General features: G+C 41.8%; 1 protein-coding gene across 1 annotated transcript; it reads right to left on the reverse strand.

The window, feature by feature from the left end:
• Positions 1-593: 593 nt before the first annotated feature.
• Positions 594-19,173, reverse strand: LOC106571312 (S-adenosylmethionine decarboxylase proenzyme). The gene is made up of 9 exons (XM_014144235.3): positions 18,857-19,173; positions 13,993-14,079; positions 12,186-12,312; positions 7,724-7,826; positions 7,229-7,271; positions 6,650-6,794; positions 5,298-5,390; positions 3,932-4,087; positions 594-3,788 (listed from the first exon to the last, which is right to left on the reverse strand). The coding sequence occupies exons 1-9, from the start codon at positions 18,964-18,966 to the stop codon at positions 3,654-3,656; spliced, it is 999 nt and encodes a 332-aa protein (XP_013999710.2). The 5' UTR covers positions 18,967-19,173; the 3' UTR covers positions 594-3,653.
• Between the last annotated feature and the right edge of the window lie 745 nt (positions 19,174-19,918).

The raw sequence follows: 19,918 nt of genomic DNA on the forward strand, positions 1-19,918 counted from the left end.
GACCAGGGCAGCTCTAGCAGGGCAGAAATTTGACCAACTGACTTGTTGGAAAGGTGGCATCCTATGACAGTGCCACGTTAAAGTCACTGAGCTCTTCAGTAATGACATTTTACTGCCAATGCTTGTCTATGGAGATTAAACTGCTGTGTGCGATTTTCTACACCTCTCACCACAGCCTGTGGCTGAAACAGCCAAATCTACTCATTTGAAGGTGTCGACTTTCTATTGTATGCATTTAATGTAAATATTCATTTTTTGGACTTCACTAAAAACCGCACCAAGTGATTTTACATTTTGGAAATCAGTTCCAAAGTATTCCCACACCGAGAGATGTGACCTTTCACAAAGGTTTGAAATTGTTTTAATCTATGTGTTTGAGCTTCTTGAGTTCTGCCCATAAACTCAAGAAAATAAATCATCCTGCGGCAAAATCTCATTCATTATCCCAACCTCTGGAACACCAATTGCCATTAGGTTTAAATACTTTTTCACCATTTACTTAGGGTGAATTTCCTAGTTTTAGTGAAAGACATGGTGAACTGGACTTATTGCTATATCTAAAATACCCAATACTGACCAACAAACTCACAGGAGAAAGAGCAATATTTTTTATTAAAGCATCAAGCTCATAGTACAGATACATTTAGCACATCTTGACCATCCAAAGAATAGCCAGAGAGTTACAACAGCAAACATTTTCCCTTCAGTACATCCTGCAATTGCACCCTCACATCAGGGGAGGAGTTTACCTTTTGCTTGGTAAGGCAAACAAAATACATGATTAAATTAGCTTGTTAAAAAAAAAAAAAAATCCCCTCAACTTCAGAACAAATACATTTGGAACACTGGTTTTACAACAAAGAGGTAAACAAAAAGTTGGTCTGTAGGCAAAAATGCATTTCTTACAAAAATGTTTGTAAAAATGGTATTGAAAAAAGAATGACTTTAATAAAAAAAATAAGTTAAACAGGACTACCCAGATCAAGTCTAAATAGGACTTTATCCAAAAGCAATCAAAAGTTACCTTTATTTGTGAACAGTCCTGGTGTCTATTCCCTAAACCGGTCAATACAGCTCTTAGAACAGTGGAGGCCGGTCACTAAACAGACATGAGTCATAACATTTCAGATAAAGACTGTTGGCAAAAGTTGGTCCTCAGGGGAGAGGAGAAAAAAATAAAGAAATAAAAAATATATAACCATTCCAAAAGCCACAGCCACAGATGTACTGGAGGCAAGTCGTTCCAATTGTCAACTTTGCCCAGGTCCTTACATGAATTGAAGTACTCATTCTAGTGGTCCGCTTGTTATGTCTGTCACATTGTTTTTTTAAAGAAAGCCCAATTTTCTGTTAACTACAGTATACCATCATGTGATGGTCTCCAATGTTCTAAGGGCCTTCTAAACTAGCTGGGCAAAGCAGCACCAGTTATAACCCTCAGGAGTTCTGAAGGCAGGCCCGAAACCGCAGTCCCCCCCAAAAAACAATCTGTCCACCCCAGCTGTCTGCAAATTAAACTCAATCTGCATTCGCTGGCAGGAGAAGCATCATGAACATTACTGACCAGCCAATGGAGAACAATCCTCAACATCCTATCAAAACCCGCTCTCAAATTACAAACCTCTCAAAGTCTGTATACTAACCAGATAGATGAGGGCATGCCTTCAGCACTGTAAGGTGGCTGTATGTATGCATGTTATTAAAAAATAAAGTATTAACCCCCATCCCACCTGCTCAATAAATCAGAATGCCCCAGTACATTTGAGCTGATTAAACAAGGTGAAGCACATTGATCTACTTACACAGGAGAAACAGACAGCAGCACACTACACTGTCAAGCAATACAGAACTAGTAGTCACCTGTGCCACAGGATTTTTCTCACTAAACAAAAGGGCATTGATGGTAGGCCAAAAAAACTGCAATGAAGTCACATTTTCGACCAATTCACTGCAAAATGTCTGCCCACAATAACATTTATAAAATGGCACTTTATGCAACAGTTGTGTGGAATGATCCGGGATCACCCTGGCATGCTCAGATTGGTGGGCCTCTATTGTGTGCTTACCGACTCCTGTATGGGGGGGGGTACATTGTTTAGAAAAAGAAAATGCTTTGCTGGGCCACCACTGTACTAAGCAGAGTGTGATTCGTTATTTCCATTCAGGGCCACACTGCGCAGCCATCAGCACCTCTGTCAAGCATGGTTCTGGGGCCAGATGACAGTGTCTGCTATGGGGGGGGGGGGGGGTTAGTGCTAAGGGACGTCCCTACCCCTTAGTTTTAAGTATCTACGGGGTGGGCGGGACGACAATGGCGGACCATGCTGGACAGCAGAGGGCAGTTCTGGCCCACACCACAGCTACAAAGGGTCTACTAGGTCTCCTTGCAATTTACATTCAGATATAAAACACCTCAACTGGCTCCACTAGTCTAAACAAGCCCCTCCTACAATCACGGTTGGCACAGCCTTCTTTCTTACGCGACTGATTCTTCCATTTAAGTTTGGATGATTTATTTTAAATCAAATTTTCATGAATGCATACACGAGTTTAAAACCACAGGGAATTCTAACCACCAAAGCCATCCAGTTGGTACAGTATACTGTAGAATGAGCCTTGGTATAAAAGTGCATATATTACACATTCCATCCCATGACGTAGCCAACTGGACATCCTAAATGATTTGCTCTAACGCATACTGTTGTCTGGGACAAGTTTAAAGCCTGTCCATTTGAGGACACATTCAACAGCTAAATGATTGTCGAGGTGGAGAGAAGCATGGCAGACTGAAGTGGGCGTTCTGACCCAATTCTAGCAGGAATTCCTTTGGCTGCAGTGCAGTTTATGCCAAGAACAACTAGATAATGTTGACCTAGAGGTCAGCCTCTAGCCAAGCCTCTGGTAGCGCAACACTAACAAAGTATGGCATTTTGATTTGACAAGGAATTCATTAGACTCTGACGTTACATGACAAATGCTATATGGCCCAAAGCTCACATGCTTCTAATCACTGAATAAAAGACCATAGTCAGGAACATTCTAGAAAACAAAAAAAGGGTTGCCGTTTCCTGTTTTGGTATTGAGGAGTCCTGCTCCAGTTGGATGAAAACAATATGTTCTTAAAGTGCACTCAAAAGTCAAAACCAAAAAGGATGCAAACTTGCAACAGATCGATGAAGCAGCATATCAGTTGAGGAAGGAAGAGTGTGTGTGGGGAGGCGCGTTTCAACTGTCGGTAAGCACAAAATAGTGGACCCATCTGAGCATGTCAGGGCCCTGGACTAGTGGGAGCGGAAGCCCTGTCTGTGGGGAATGAGGGGGGAGACCTGCAGCAAGGAGGCAAGGCTGGCCAGCAACAAACAGAGAGTGTTTAAATCCTCTACATGCACTTCAAGATCACAGCAAGAGTGAGCTAGAATATCTAAACAGAGAAAAGAGCTTTCATGCAAGAGATCTAAGTTATAGGTACAACAATTCAAACTGGAGGTTACACGAGTAGGGCCTGTGGCCTCGTCGGAACCAATAAATCCTGAATAACAATGGCAGCAAAGGGGACTGTGCCTCTCTGCTCGGGCAGAGAGATGGCCGCCGTGGGGGCATAGCCCTGCTACGCAGCAGTGTTTCTTTTTTCGCTTCTTTTTCATTCTTAATCCTCAACTCTGCTGGTGGCTCTTGGCGTAACTGGTAAAGACAAAATTGTAATCATTGAATTGGGCCAACTGGCGGTCGAGGCGCTTGTACCCCTCAAGTTTCTGGGCGGAAGAAAAGACACTGCGACATTTGGAGCTCTGTGGGAGAAAATAAAAATTAAGTTAACAGTGAAAATACCCTAGTACAGTGAAGACTTAAGATGTGATTTATGAGTGCAATGTTCTGGAAAATAGTCAAACATCCACAAGCAACATCAGACCCATTTTGAACGAGGACATACCTGGTTAACAAACAGCGTAGTCACAAATTTTCCTGGCTTAAAGATGTCCACAACTTTCCTGACCAAATCATCGTAGGACGTCTGAGAGAGGTTGGTTTCGAAGCTGACATAGGAGAACTCTGGCTCTGGAGTGATGTGAATCGTCCAGTAAGTTCCCTGTAAGACAAAGACAGACATTTGTTTTAAATGACTTAAGGCGTATTTAACCTCTAGGGTTGGAGGGACGATAGTGTCCCACCTGCCAACGTTCAGTGAAATTGCAGAGCGCCAAATTCAAAAACAGAAATACCCATAAAGATGAACTTCTTGTTAATCCAGCCACTGTGTCAGATTTCAAAAAGGCTTTACGGCGAAAGCACACCATGCAATTATCTGAGAACAGCGCCCAGCAGACAAATTACAAACAGTTACCAGCTAAGTACAGGAGTTACACAAGTCAGAAATGGCAATAAAATTAAATCGCTTACCTTTGATGATCTTCATATGGTTGCACTCAGGAGACTACCATTTACTCAATACATTTTTGTTTTGTTTGATAAAGTCCCTCTTTATATCCAAAAACCTCCGTTTTGTTAGCACGCTTTGTTCAGTAATCCACAGGCGGTCACAATAGGCAGACGAAAAATCAGAAAAGTACAGGTAACGTTCGTCGAAACATGTCAAATGATGTTTATAATCAACCCTGAGTATGTATTTTCTCTAAATAATCAATATTTCAACTGGACAAAAGACTCTTCAATAGAAAGTAAAAACGAGCGGCGCGCTCGCGGGAACGAGCGAAACCAGCACTGTATACTTCCGTGGCCCTCTGACTAAAATGGCTTTTTACTCGTCGTTTTTCAAGATAAGCCTGAAATCATGTCTAAAGACTGTTGACATCTGGTGGAAGCCATAGGTACTGCAATCTGATTCCTAACCCATTGGATTCTCTACAGGCATTGATTTGAAGTACAGCCAGATAAAAAAATCATTCCACTTCCTGGATGGATTTTTCAGGTTTTCACCTGCCACTGCCATATCAGTTGTTATACTACACTATTTTAACAGTTTGAAACTTTAGAGTGTTTTCTATCCAATACTACCAATTATATGCATATCCTAGCTTCTGGGCCTCAGTAGCAGGCAGTTTACTTTGGGCACACTTTTCATCCAGAATTGAAAATACTGCCCCCTACCCCAGAGAGGTTAATAAAGAGCCAGAAGACAAAAGAAAAAAAATAAATATTTTTTTTAAAGAGACTTTGCTGATAAATACTTGAGGGAAAATTGGACTTGATACGATTGCGATGTGTTCTCAACTTGCCATCTTAAGTTGAATGCACTAATTTTAAGTCACTCTGGATAAGAGTCCGCAAGATCCACTTACGTCAGTCTTCATTCCATTCATCGAGTATCCACAAGGGTTGAACATTGTGGCGTCAATCACAGAACCTGGTATCAGGTCACGAATTCCACTCATCTGAAAAAAACAATATATATATATATATATATATATATACACAATGTGCGCTACAAAACAGCAACTGACTGATGAACAGTCAGCTTTATGATGGTGTTGCTCTATACAATAAGGGGAATATTACTGGTGGACACCAATAGAGATAATTCAATATGATATTGATATAGTTTCATAAAGATAGGAGCAAGGCAGTGATATTTGGGTGTTCCATTTACCTAAATGATTATGTAAAAAAGCATACACTACTGTTCCAGCATGCACAAATCCCCTTCACAAAACTCAGGCTGGCAACTAGGGCCCTAGAAAATTAGTGATCATCTTTGCCTGACTCCATTTTGTTTTTCCAGGTAAAGAAAATTGCTTTTTTTTAATAGAATGTTCCAAGTCCACAACCATGCTTAAAATGCATCAGGAGAGGACTTGAGCTCTGAAATTAGAGAAATGTTGATTTTTGGGTAAAGTTACCCAAATGAAAGTGTGCACCAGAAAAATACCGTTGTTTGGTTTGTAGCACTCATGTGATCGCAGAGTTTGCAAAACAAGTGGCCACTGGATTGATGCAAATAATCATGATGATATTCTGCCAGGTAGTCATAAGCTACTTTGTAGTTTACATTTAATTGAGAAGGCTTTTAGGAAAGCCTTATCTATACCAGAAGGTTAACAGCTACACAAAGTATAGACATATGCAAGCACTGCAGACATTCCTGTGTCGATACAGAAAGTTGCAGGAAAATACAAAATCACTGATGCATTTTATTAGTGTCTTATGATTAACTTGAGCAAACTAATGCATTTTCTGATAAACTAAGTGCAATACTTGTTTTTAGATTGAATTCAGATTATGTCTGAATTCCATGGTTGTGTCAGCAATGCAGATTTTATAGTCAATTTATTATACTTAATTGCCTGCTGATGAGCCATCAACAGTTGATAAGCTTCTGATTGTATACAAAATGGTTGGGTAGGTTCCCAGAATATTCAAGTCTGGCCCAATGGGCAATCAACAAGCAGTCGTCTCTACGTCAGAGATGTGGAAGTCAACATTTTACACAGTTGCAATGTTTTTTTTTAATAAAACCAATATATCGAAAAATTAACTGATACTTTCCATATTGGTGCCCTTACTAGGGAATATCATTACAGAACAGATCAATGTCATAAGGACAGGTCCCCTTGAACAGTGGGCTACTGAGTGAGCCCTCGTGAAAATCAAGACTAAATAACGATCCCCAACATGGCTAGTTTGCGGGCCTTACACGAGTGACATCATTTGCAGAAACACCATCTTTCATGAAGAACTGATCCATAATTGCTGGATCAAGGTCACTCATCAGAACTTCCAGCGTCTGATCTGCGTGCTTGTTCTCCCAGAACTCTGGCAAATCCAGAGTAAACAGGTACCTGTAGGGAAACAAGGACGTACAGGAAAACACGAGCACGTTCAGCAGCACTGGACAGTGTAGTTGAAGTTCAATGGCAATGTCCACTGCATTATTAAGGTCTCATTAAGGGAACAGTATCTTGACTATATTCAAATCTAATTTTGTAATATGCGCTGAATACAACAGGTGTCAACCTTGGTGAAATGCTTACTTACAAGCCCTTAATCAAAAATGCAGTTAAGAAAAAAAGAGCCAAAAAAACACTAAATTAAAAGTAACAAAAAGTGCAGCAGTGAAATAACAATAGCGAGGCTATATACAGGGGATACTGATACAGAGTCAATGTGCAGGGGCACCGGTTAGTCAAGGAAATATGTACATGTAGGTAGAGTTATTAAAGTGACTATGCATAGCATAGATAATGAAACAGTAGCGTAAGCAGGGGGACCTTACCAGCAATCAGAATTCAAACGTCCCATACAGTACGCTGCTCCATCTGTAGAAGGAAGATAATGTCATTTCTTTATCTTATGTGCCCGTGTTTCAAACCCCTCCTGATTAGAGAACAGCATATGAAGACAGCCTGTATAATGTCGCTGACTCACCCCATCCATGCATTAGCACATACTCTTCCTGGACTCCAGGGATTAGAGTTGAGGAATTGAATTTGGAGCGTGGGCATTAGTACACACTCTTCCTGGACTCCAGGGATTAGAGTTGAGGAATTGAATTTGGAGCGTGGGCATTAGTACACACTCTTCCTGGACTCCAGGGATTAGAGTTGAGGAATTGAATTTGGAGCGTGGGCATTAGTACACACTCTTCCTGGACTCCAGGGATTAGAGTTGAGGAATTGAATTTGGAGCGTGGGCATTAGTACACACTCTTCCTGGACTCCAGGGATTAGAGTTGAGGAATTGAATTTGGAGCGTGGGCATTAGTACTTACTTGGGAAAATCTGGCTGAGAAATTCCACTTCCTCCTGGAAGTTCCGATGAGGGAACTCCTGATGGGTTGGCTTCATGAAGTTCTTGCGAGAATAGAAGAAATTCTGTAGGTTGTGAGGAGATGTTAGAACTAACCCATCCTGTCCACAATAACACCACCGCAAACAAAGATGGTATAATGTACAAACATAACATGTTGAGGCGTAACATTGTTTATAAAACATATACGAGTGTACACATTGGGTTTTATGAACACGTACATAAAATGGTATTCCATTTTGTTTGCATGTATGCATGCATAGTGTTCCTTGGACGTCATGGTAGAGTTTATGCTCTGATATGCACCGTGAACTGTGGGACCTTATATAGACAGGTATACATCTTTCTAAATACTGTCCAAACAATTAAATTGGCCACTGGTGAACTCCAAATCAAGTTGTAGTGACATCAAGGAAGAGCAAAGGACATTAGATGAACCAGAGCTCAATTTGGAGTGTCATAGCAATGGGGTGTGAATACTTCATTTACATTTCAGCATTTCATTTTTCAATACGTCTGCAAAAATATCTAAAACTGTTTTCACTATCATTATGGGATATTGTGTGTAGATGGGCGAGACATTTATTTAATCCAGTTTGAATTCAGGCTGTAACATAATGTAGAATAAGTCAAAGGGGTATGAACACAAAAATAAATCACATTGGCTGCATATGGCCTGTCAGCAAGGAACTTGAACCATTGTATCAACTTGGTCCAGCCCAAAGCTTGTGCTAACAAACTTGCAACATTGTATCTAATATTCTGGACCCTTAGTTTACAGGGTCAGTGAGCCCTGGAGAGAGGAGTCATAAAATAGGCCTACTTGATTACATTTCCACCTCAGATTATGGCATTTTTCCCCACTTAGTGGTAATTGAAATGGAGAGACCTGGAAAGACTGTTCAAAATAGGCTACATTAGAGGAACTATAGTCATTCTCAATGGATGTAAAAACAAACTGTTTACTTGCTGTTTGAGATGAATAACAAAAAGTACTTTGGAGAACCTCCACAGCTCATTAGCGGTGGTGAGTTGAAGACAGATCTCCAGTAAGCATACCTTTGCGTGCAGCCCAGGTAGCCTAGGCCTACTTCTATGCATAATCAGGCGTGCATCCTTACTCAACATTGACAGGAGCGCACCAAACAAAAACGCAATGAACACCTTGACAACACGTAAATGGAATAAAACAAAGTGTAGCCTAGATTGCAGAGCGCACAAACATATGCACTCAATATAAGAACTGGAAAATACTACTAATAAATTGAATGCATTAAGAAATGATGGTAACCAAACATTGCGGCCGCCGCAATGGATTAGTCCACTGAGACTAGAGTCAATCAAGATGAGCCATAAAAATGTATATTTCTTTGCAACTGCCCAACTAAAATAAATTGTATCGCTAGAACAAACAATCCACCAGTCAACTAAAAAATGTATGTATACCATGTAATTTTGAAAAAGCCACATTTCTTTTAATACCATCAATACCTTAATCTATTTCTTTGAAATGTTTCAATAGAATATAACCATTTGTAGCTACTTTAAGTTAATACCTGCAGTCAAATTGTGCAATACATTAGGAGAAAGCAGATTGTGTTCAATTAACCCGTCACATGAAGCTTACCGTAGTTTGTAAATAGCACAACTGGAGAAAGCAGGCACCGGTGAAAGCAGGCACCGGTGAGGCCATAGCATTCTATATCTCTCCGCGTGTCTCTTGTGCAGCGTACATCATGTGATTGACTTGTATGCAATTCACTACTAATTGTTTGCCATCAGATATTTTCTAATGCTTTCTGACAGAAGTCAAAGAGCTCTGGATGAGTCATCTGCACAGTTGCCCTTTTCCCCCTGATCTTATTAGCGTCCAACCCCCCCGTTCTTGTCTACTCTGCTCAGTGTACACATGCATGCTTTTCTGAAGGAAGACCATCATCACAATTTTGTTCGTTTGAAAAAAATGTGTTTGTAAATGTCCACTCATCGAAATTCGGTAGCTACTAGCTATGCTCGTTTAACTTCATGAGCTGGATTTGCCCGTCTTTGAAATTATACTTGATATATTCTAAAAATCAACATGCAACTATTTAAGACTTTACTGAGTTGGTTCATAGAAGGAAATCAGTCAATTGAAATACATTGGGCCCTAACCTATGAATTTCAGACTGGGCAGGAGCACAACCATGGGTGGGCATAGGCACACCCACTTGGTAGCCAGGTCCACCCACTTTTACCCCACAAAAGGGCTTCACTACAGACAGAGACAATCCTGAACAAGCCCCTCCCCAACAGACGATCCCACAGGTGAAGAAGCCGGATGTGGAGGTCCTGGGCTGACGTGGTTACACATGGTGTGCGGTTGGACATAGTACCAAATTCTATAAAAAGACATTTGAGGCAGCTTATGGTGGAGAAATTAACATTCAATTCTCTGGCAACAGCTATGTTGGACATTCCTGTAGTCAGCATGCAGTGGCTTCGGAAAGTATTCAGACCTTGACTTTTTCCACATTTTGTTACAGCCACACACACAAAGCAAAAATAAGTATCCAGACCCTACCAAGTACTTTGTTGAAGCACCTATGGCAGCGATTACAGCATCGAGTCTTCTTGGGTAGGACGCTACAAGCTTGGCACACCTGTATTTGGGGAGTTTCTCACATTCTTCTCTACAGATCCTCTCAAGCACCGTCAGGTTGGATGTGGAGCATTGTTGCACAGCTATTTTCAGGTCTCTCCAGAGATGTTCAATCGGGTTCTGGCTGGGCCACTCAAGGACATTCACAGACTTGTCCCGAAGGCACTACTGCGTTGTCTGGGCTGTGTGCTTAGGGTCGTTGTCCTGTTGGAAGGTGAACCTTTGCCCCAGTCTGAGGTCCTGAGCACTCTGGAGTAGGTTTTCATCAAGGATCTCTTGTACTTTGCGCCGTTTATCTTTGCTTCAATCCTGACTAGTCTTCCAGTCCCTGACGCTGAAAAACATCCCCACAGCATGATGCTGCCACCACCATGCTTCACCGTAGGGGTGGTGCCAGGTTTCCTCTAGTGGCAACACTTGGCATTCAGACAAAATAGTTGGTTTCATCAGACCAGAGAATCTTGTTTCTCATGGTCTGAGTCCTTTAGGTGCCTTCTGGCAAGCTGTCAATGTGCCTTTAATGAAGTGTGACTTGTCTCACCACTACCATAAAGGCCTGATTGGTGGAGTGCTGTAGAGATGGTGGTCATTCTGGAAGATTCCTCCATCTCCACAGATGAACTCTGGAGCTCCTTTAGAGTGAACATTGAGTTCTTGATCACCTCCCTGACCAAGGCTGTTATCCCCAATTGCTCAGTTTGGCCGGGCGGTCAACTCTAGGAAGTGTCTTGGTGGTTCCAAACTTTTTCCATTTAAGAATGTAGGCCGCTGTGTTCTTGGGGACCTTCAATGTTGTAGAAATGTTTTGGTACCCTTACCCAGATCTGTGCCTCGATAATCCTGTCTCTGAGCTCCACAGACAATTCTTTCGACCTCATGGCTTGGTTTTTGCTCTGACATGCACTGTCAACTGTGGGACCTTAAATTGACAGGTGTGTGCCTTTCCAAATCATGTCCAATCAATTGAATTTAACACAGGTGGACTCTAAGATGTAGAAATATCAAGGATGATTAATGGAAACAGGATGCACCTGACCTCAATTTTGAGTCTCATAGCAAAGGGTCTGAATACTTGTGTAAATAAGGTACTTGTTTATTTATTTTGAATAAATAAGCAAAAACTTCTAAAAACCTGTTTTCGCTTTGTCGTTTTGAGGTAGTGTGTGTAGATTGCTAAGGGAAAAATATTTAATCAATTTTAGAATAAGGCTGTAATGTAACAAAATGTTAAAAGTCAAGGGCTCTGAATACTTCCCGATCATGCTGTTTGATTCTGTTGCCATGCCACACCTGTCAGGTAGATGGATCATCTTGGACAAAGGAGAAATGCTCACTAACAGGGATGTAAACAAATTTGTGCACAATTTGAGAAAGCTTTGTGCGTATGGAACATTTCTGGGCCCAACACTAAATGTTGCATTTACATTTTACTCAATATAGTTGGTTCTCGCTCGTTAGTATTTAGCTAAGTGTCTAGGTGAATTTGCCATCAGTTGGTGCCAATTTCGCAAATTCTTGCGCTTTTCCCACAATCCAGCGAACGTATTTGGTGTGTCGTCATAGTGGTCTCTGACTTGGTCAGACTCAGACGGAACAAAAGTAAACTTTCGCCTTTTTTCAATGCTGATTTTTACACAAACATGCTTTTTGAATTTAAAAGTCAACTGATTTTGCAAAAGTACCCGTAATCTGATTACAATATTTTTGCTGGTAAAGTAACAGAATAGTTAGTTTTTTGTAATCAGTTACTCCAACGCTGTGTGTGCGCTCATGTCACACTGACCTCGATAGCATCAAAGCCACAGTACTCCCTGGCCAGTTCCAGCAGAGGCATCAGTGCTTGCAGTAAGAGGGTGGTTCCACACGTCTTCAAAATGAAACGTCTCTTGGAGACAAACATGCTACTCTCACTGAATGGACAAAGGGACAGAAGGAGAATAGCAATATTATGAGTTTTACACACGTTACATACATATCACAAGTTCCACAGTTAAATAGCCTTAAGGCCAATTTTACATGAGCTCAATTTACATCCAACATGCATGTACAACTGTTCAAACGGAAAAAGTAGAGTTCCTCAGGTTCAACGCCTTCCAGCTAAGTAGCGTGTACTGTTTAGACACCTGGAGAGTTAAAAAATAAAATATTTTTTTTTAAAGTTAAGACACCATGACGTGGCAGACTGACAGCCAGGCATGGCATTACCCTGGTGACTGCTTGCCATTTATTCTATACAGGGTAAACCTAAAGCAGCACATGCTACAAACAGCTTAACAGTCTGCCTTGAGCATGAATTCAAAACCAACCACAGGGCATTAGTGCATTACTGTTATCATGAGCCTGAAATTGTTTACAGCAGCAAGCCTGTCTAGAATTCAGGCCCACAGACTCCTTGAGGAAACATAGCTGGGTTATCATTAGTCATCTGCCTCTTAGTTACAGACTAGTCCCAGGGAGGAGTGCAAGGAACAGTCAATTGACTGCAGTATAGCTAATGAGTACAGATGGGGGAAAAAATATATATATATTTATTGCGATAGCCCATCGTATCACTTTGAAAATATCACTACTATTTTTGCACTAGTTCAACGCTCTCTTCTCCCTTTGCAGCAGACGTATTCCCTGACTGTTCAAAACATTAAGAACACGTGCTTTCCATGACAGACTGACCAGGTGAACGCTACAATTCCATAGAGGTCAGCTAAATATTAGGAAGTCCTGATGTTTGGAATACTCCGTGTATAGTGAGCAATATGTTCGGAACATCGAATCAACAAAATTGCAGTATCGAATTGCAATACATATCGTATTGCCAACTAAGTATTGTGATATTGCGTCGTCCCTGGTCATTTCCAGCACTACTAGTGAGAAGGAAGTAGTTTGTGTGGCATATGTAGGTTGACAACACCAATGTCTACTTGCAGTCAAGCAGAAAGCCGTCACAGGTAGTCGTCCCCTGAATCAGCACTGTCCCATTCCCAGAACAAACCTCAAGAGTGGAGAAGGCTACTCCGTTGTGCTAGCCCCGGCCCGGTCGAGGTCTGTGCAACAGCTAGACAGATCAACCCTACCCCTCGTTACCAGATGGTTGTAGGTGGGACTTAACCAGCAGAGGGAGCTGAGATTGGAGACCTCTCACAACAGCCTCCGCAGCCAGACTAACACACTCAGGGTCAGGCATGTACTTTTTACTGGCAATGATGACTTGCCCCAAAGACCAGTCTGAGTACACTGGTGTCACAAAGGGCAGATTTCACCATCAAATATTGATTCCTAGGAACCTAAATTGACAACATGTGCCTAATATGCTTGTGGGCTGCCAGGGTGTTCATTTAGCCATCTTTCACTCGTCCATCTGGGCTCAGATAAGACCCAGGTCATTAGGCGCTTCAGAACAGAGCCAGGGAGACCTGAGAGATCTAAAAAAAGAGCTCTGCTCAGTCAGTCCTTTCACCCTAGGGGAGAGAAGTTTCCATGCAGCCATTCACAGCGAGACGATTACAGATGACGCAATCCCAGCTCTCTATTCTGAAACGGGGACAAGCCCAGGTGACAGTGGTAAACAGAACAGGGATTCAGTCGCTACTCACCTGAGTATATAAGCTTCCTGCTTGTCGGTCTTTGTCACACTTATGATCAAACAGTGCACATTCTCCAGAAGTTTGTCCCACTCAAACCTGAAAGACAAAAAGCATTTGTTCATGTTTTTTAACACTGCAGCACACTCAATTTAATAGTTCAAGATTTGCTTTTTCAAAATAGAAGCAACTGTCAGAGGCTAGACTGTAGTTCTAGTGCTATGAGAGAATTTGAATAAAGATTTCACTTCTAAGCTAGTCATTTCACAATTCTGGGCATGGCACAATTCTGGGCATGGCACAATTCTGGGCATGGCACTTGGGGTGTCTAACTGGTGTGACTGATGACTAAATGACAGTGAAATTAATCTACCAACAAACTATAAGGGCTGTCTAACAATGTCTTGCTTTAGATTTTAAAAAAGGCCTAACCAACTCACTTTACTTAGATAAACAAATGTTTGAGGCTAGTAACAGTAGGAAGAAAATCTACAGCACTACACTCAGGTTGATTTTGAACTGGGTCCAGAGCCCTGGCATTTCCTGGAACAGTGCAGACAGGTGCACTCTGGCAAACAGCCTCCCTGCTGTACTATAGGCTATTATTAAGCAACAGCCTGCTCACAAGACAGCAGGTAGAAGTTGACAATCCAGTTTCTCCACCGCTTCTATGTTTTGAAGAAATGTAATAACCGTAGGAATTAGGCCTCGTGCTGACTATGATCATCCAAAACAGTTAAAGATGGGTAGATCAATCAAGAAGGGTGAGACCCTGTTCAACTGCAAATAGTGTTTAAAAACAGATGTCAATAGAAGTTAATCATTTAGCTCAGGGACAGGAAACTGGCAGCATGCATCCCTGTGTCGGCCCGCAGATCAATTACCAAAAACAAAATAATTAAATATATTTGAGGAACTCAGTCGGGGTCTCAATTTACTGTTGAGAGTTAGAATACGAGGCTAGGGCCGGCTCTGACCGCACGTGTGTGTACGGCTGTGTCTACGCAGACCCACAAGTCACTGCAGCCCCTCAGGAGTTGATTGTGGGCTCCAACCCATCAAAAAGTTGCCCATCCTTGGTTTAGTGCATAAATCCACCATGTCACATGTCATAAAATCAGTTAGCATGGTTCTGTTGAGCACGACTTTGTAGACTGCATGATCGCAAGATCGTTTTACAGAACCAGGACTTATTTTAGGGGGGAGGGGGGGGGGTCACTGAGTTTGAGCATAACAACTTTTCCTAAAAACCCCTTGTAACATCTGTCAAGTCTCATATTGAGATGAGTTACCTTTAAGAGCATTGTATCAGCTCAGTGTGACATGAACAATGTAGTTACGAAGTGTCAAGTTTCCCCAGACGAGAATGGATGGAAAGTCAGGATACAACATAGCAAATAAATGCCAATGGGCACCTCTCAAAACAAACACATGGCCAGTCTATCTGGGGAACTATTTTTCTTAGAAATGTGCAACACCATTTGTATTAATAGACCCTCAATATAGGTCAAATGAGTAGGTGGACTTCCCATTAGAGTGGCAGGTGTGCGGATTAACAATCCTCAGGCGGATGTCCATGGACTCCATACCAAGAGAACTGTTAAAACACCAACATTTCTGCTGACCATAAGAAAAGTTTTAGCTGCTACTCAGCCCAGAGAAAGACAGTGGCAGGTGTAAGGTACAGATCTGTGAATCAGATGCCCTTGTGGACTTATTTGGACATTGGCAGGCGTCCAGCATCCCCGATCCACTGCCTCTGATCTGTTAATCTTCCTTGGCTGTAAATTAATACCCACTGTCATTCCTAACCAAATGTTAACCATGAAAACCCTGGCTTTCCCTTGGATTGGCAAGAGTAGCCATGAACCTTGCCACAGAGAGGCAGGTGAAGAACCAGGTGTAATCACACCAGCTCAGGACCTAAACATCCATCTTCCTCACGTGCGGGATCGTCCGAGAAGCCACTAGGACAGCTGATGAAACTACAGGTTTGCACAACCAAAGACCTTTTGCAGAAACTGTCAGAGAGAAACTCATCTGCATGCTCGTTGTCTTCATTGGGCAAATTCTCACCTTCGATGGACACTGGCACGCTGGAGAAATGTGTTCATTACGGATGAATCCCGGTTTCAACTGCACCGGGCAGACGGCGTGTGAGCGAGCGGTTTGCTGATGTCAACGTTGTGAACAGAGTGCCCCATGGTGGTGGTGGGGTTATGTATGGGCATACATAAGCTACGGACAAACAATTGCATTTTATGCAGAGATACCATGAGGTCCTGAAACCCATTGTCGTGCCATTCATCCGCCTCATGTTTCAGCATGATAATACACGGCCCCATGTCGCAAGGATCTGTACACAATTCCTGGATGCTGAAAATGTAAAAGTTGTTCCATGGCCTCCATACTGTACTCAGACATCACTCATTGAGCATGTATGGGATGCTCTGGAGCAACAATTACAACAGCCTGTTCCAGTACCTGTAAATATCCAGCAAAACAGCCCCCCAAAAAAAAAAATCACCCAAGTCCGTAAACTGTCACAGAATTGAGTACTAATGTATGCAAACTATGCATGCTTCCCAGTCAAAACAGCTGACGCCTTAAGGAACCCTAAAAACGTGGTCTTTGTCAACAAGTTATTCACATCAAATATTTGAGGATTGGCAGCAAAGGTTCTCAGGCTACAAGCATACCACTCTGCATCCCACTGCTGGTTAAGGGTTGGTCCTGGTCGGTCCCTGGATGGGAGACCAGATGCTGCTGGAAGTGGTGTTGGAGGGTCAGTAGGAGGCACTCTTTCCTCTGGTCTAAAAAATAACATTCAAGTGCCCCAGGGCAGTGATTGGGCACATTGCCCTGTGTTGGGAGCAGTCTTTCCGATGGGATGTTAAACAGGTGTCCTGGCTCAGTGATCACTAAAGATTCCATGGCACCTATCGTAAGATTAGGGGTGTTAACCCAGTGTCCTGGTTAAATTCGCAATCTGGTCCTGAACATGACTACTTAATCATCCAACTTCCAATTGGCTCATTCACCTGCTGTAACTATTCCCCAGGTCGTTGCTGTAAATAAGAATGTGTTCAGTCAACTTACCGAGTAAAATAAAGGTTAAATGAAAGTGACTACAAATCGTATTAAAAACAAGAGCATTGAAATAATTCAACATGGTTGACTGTTCTTTATTAGATATTAGGGCCAGTGGTGGAAAAACTACCCAATTGTCATACTTGAGTAAAAGTAAAGATATCTTAATAGAAAATGACTCAAGTCACCCAGTAAAATACAGTAAGGGTACAGAAGTATTTGGTTATAAATATACTTCAGTATCAAAAGTATAAATCACTTATATTAAAGCAAACCAGACTGCACAATTTTTTTATTCATTTACAGAAAGCCAGGGGCACATTCCAACACTGACATAACTGACCAAAGCAGCATGTGTTTAGTGAGTGTGCCAGGTCGGAGGTAGTAGGGATGACCAGGGATGTTGTTTTCGTGATACCGCAAGTTAGTTAACTGGACAATTTTCCTGTCCTGCTAAGCATTCAAAATGGAACGAGTATTTTTGGGTGTCAGAGAAGATGTATGGAGTAAACAGTACAGGTTTTCTTTAGGCAGGTAGTAAACTTAGTTGTCAAATATAAATCGTAAATGAATGTACAGATAACCCCAAAAACTACTTAAGTAGTACTTTGATGTATTTGTACACCACTGATTAGGGCAATGCAAATAGGCCTAGTTTGAAGGGTTTTGTAGATACCCATGCATGGGGCCATCACATTATATGTACAAGTAACAGCAACTACAGGCGTTGATCCCGATTGGGTAAATTAGACTTGTGAAGATTGCCAACCACGTAGCTGAGAGGCCAATCAACTCAAACTGATCCGGGATAATGGTAGATATCGCTTGCCTATTGAGTCTGTTAATGGCCTTCGTTCATTGCAGATGTTGTAAATCTTCAGCGGCGAGAGACCATGATTGCCAATGCGGCATATCAGAGAAAAGATCGGTGGCCACACGGCGCTACAGTACCACATCGTGACGCAGAGAAGTGAAATGGAAAATTACTACAGCTAGCCAGAAGATACACAATGACACCAACAACTTCAGAAGTTGAGTTGTAGACTTAACTAGCTACCTGGTTACATAAGATACACGATTGCATAAAGACATGAGCTATTTAGCGTGTTTAGTGTCATATCAAATCCGTGGGCAACATGTTGAGATTATCACCCTAGTATGGACACATCGAACACCAATGCATGCGCAGTATGCGTAAAAACCCGCGCTGTCAAACTCACCCCAATCTGACCACTTTTCTTGCCAAAACAATTCGCTAGCTTGCAAATTGGAATACCCAACATTGCATTAATGGTACATACAATATTCAAATACGTTTCTAAACATGGATAATGAGTCTTACTGGAGCGCTAATGAATGGCAGTAGCGGACATTAGTCAGCAGCTGACTGAACCGCATGAATGAATGACTCGGCTACCGCGTTCGCTACCCTGAGCAAATGCCAAGCTAGTGGTGGTCAGTGTGGGGGATGGTAATTCCTGAGTGACGATGTTATCGGAATTTAGCTAACCAGTTGGCTAGGTGTTCACATTAGCCACCACATGACATGTCAGTGAAAGATTGTGGTTTACGAGATAACCTTAAATCAGTTTAATAACGATCCCAGTTAACCAGATAAATATATCCTCATTACAATGTTTCTTTCTAGCGCGTGTTGAGGGTTGAATCTCCATCCAGTCTTCTTGAGTGGATTGTTGGAGCCACAGGGGCTAATGTTAGTAGCTTAGCTAACGTTAACTAGCTAGCCAAAGGCAGAATGTATTAATCACATCGCGACTTCACAAACCTCGGGATGGTACGGAGGTCCCCTGTTCCTTTGATCTCATCTTGCCGGGAGAACCACACCTCCAACAGCTTCTCGGTTCCCTCGAAGAAGTGTGCACCGTTCGCTTCCATCGTGAGTTAACAGACACCAACAGAAATTAAACGTCGGTTACGTTTTCAATTGAATTAGCCCTTGTTTGAACGTTATAATTTATTAAGTACAGTCCTTTAGCAATCCAGGTGTAATTTCTTGGTTTAACCGTCTTCCCTTTTACAGAGAATACTGTAAAGCAAGTGCTAGCTAATATCGCCGGCCATACTGTGTAAAGCGCAGAAAAGGGAACGCGTATTGCTTTTATTCACCCAGCCTAAAACGTCATCCCCACGTTAGTCGAATCACGTTGCTGGGTTCTTGCTGATCGAGTGGCGATTGGCAGTGGCAACTGTCAGCGTAACAAAATTGTACATTGCCAATCTTAAACGATAATACATTTAATTGGCAGATATGCCATATTTCCCTGATAATAAACGCTACTCTGCGTTCAGGTAAACTGTTCCCGTCTGCTCTCAAAACATGTAGCAATCAGTCATGCTCTCATTGATTTTAACTTAAAATGCCATAGGGCCTACTGATTTGTAATGCAACAGAAGACACATTAGTACATACACAGGTGTAATTTCAATACGTGCGTTACCTGGGCTATGTACAATATTTTTTTTTTTTATATTTATTTTGTATAGGTATATTACATGTTATATCCAATAGCAATGTGATTCTATTGGCATTGTTTTGACTTCTGTGTTGAAATAAGTTTCTCTGTCCTGATCTCTGTTTTTTTTAATGTATGATGTATTTCTGTTTTTCTGTTTTGTATATAATGTTTCCATGTCTAGATGTTCACCGATGTCTAGACGTTTTAGGGACTACAGCTGGAAATGAGCTATTAGCTAAATCTGGTGCGACACGTTTTCTCAGTGCTCTGGGACGTTTTTGTTGTCCATTGTCCCTGCCAAATAAACGTAATAAATACAATTAATAAAAGTATCTAGGCCTACTTCTGTTCTTCATAAACGAGTTATGGTG

The sequence above is a fragment of the Salmo salar genome, chromosome 15, assembly GCF_965601325.2.
Source record: "Salmo salar chromosome 15, fSalSal1, whole genome shotgun sequence".
Lineage (NCBI taxonomy): Eukaryota > Metazoa > Chordata > Actinopteri > Salmoniformes > Salmonidae > Salmo > Salmo salar.

Excerpts from the sequence above, each read along its gene's own strand:
- LOC106571312 (XM_014144235.3), bottom strand. The coding sequence starts at position 18,966 with ATGGAAGCGAACGGTGCACACTTCTTCGAGGGAACCGAGAAGCTGTTG. Across the intron at positions 7,827-12,185 it reads GTGGCTTTGATGCTATCGAG|AATTTCTTCTATTCTCGCAA; the intron begins GTCAGTGTGACA and ends CACAACCTACAG. Across the intron at positions 3,789-3,931 it reads CTACGCTGTTTGTTAACCAG|AGCTCCAAATGTCGCAGTGT; the intron begins GTATGTCCTCGT and ends TTTCTCCCACAG.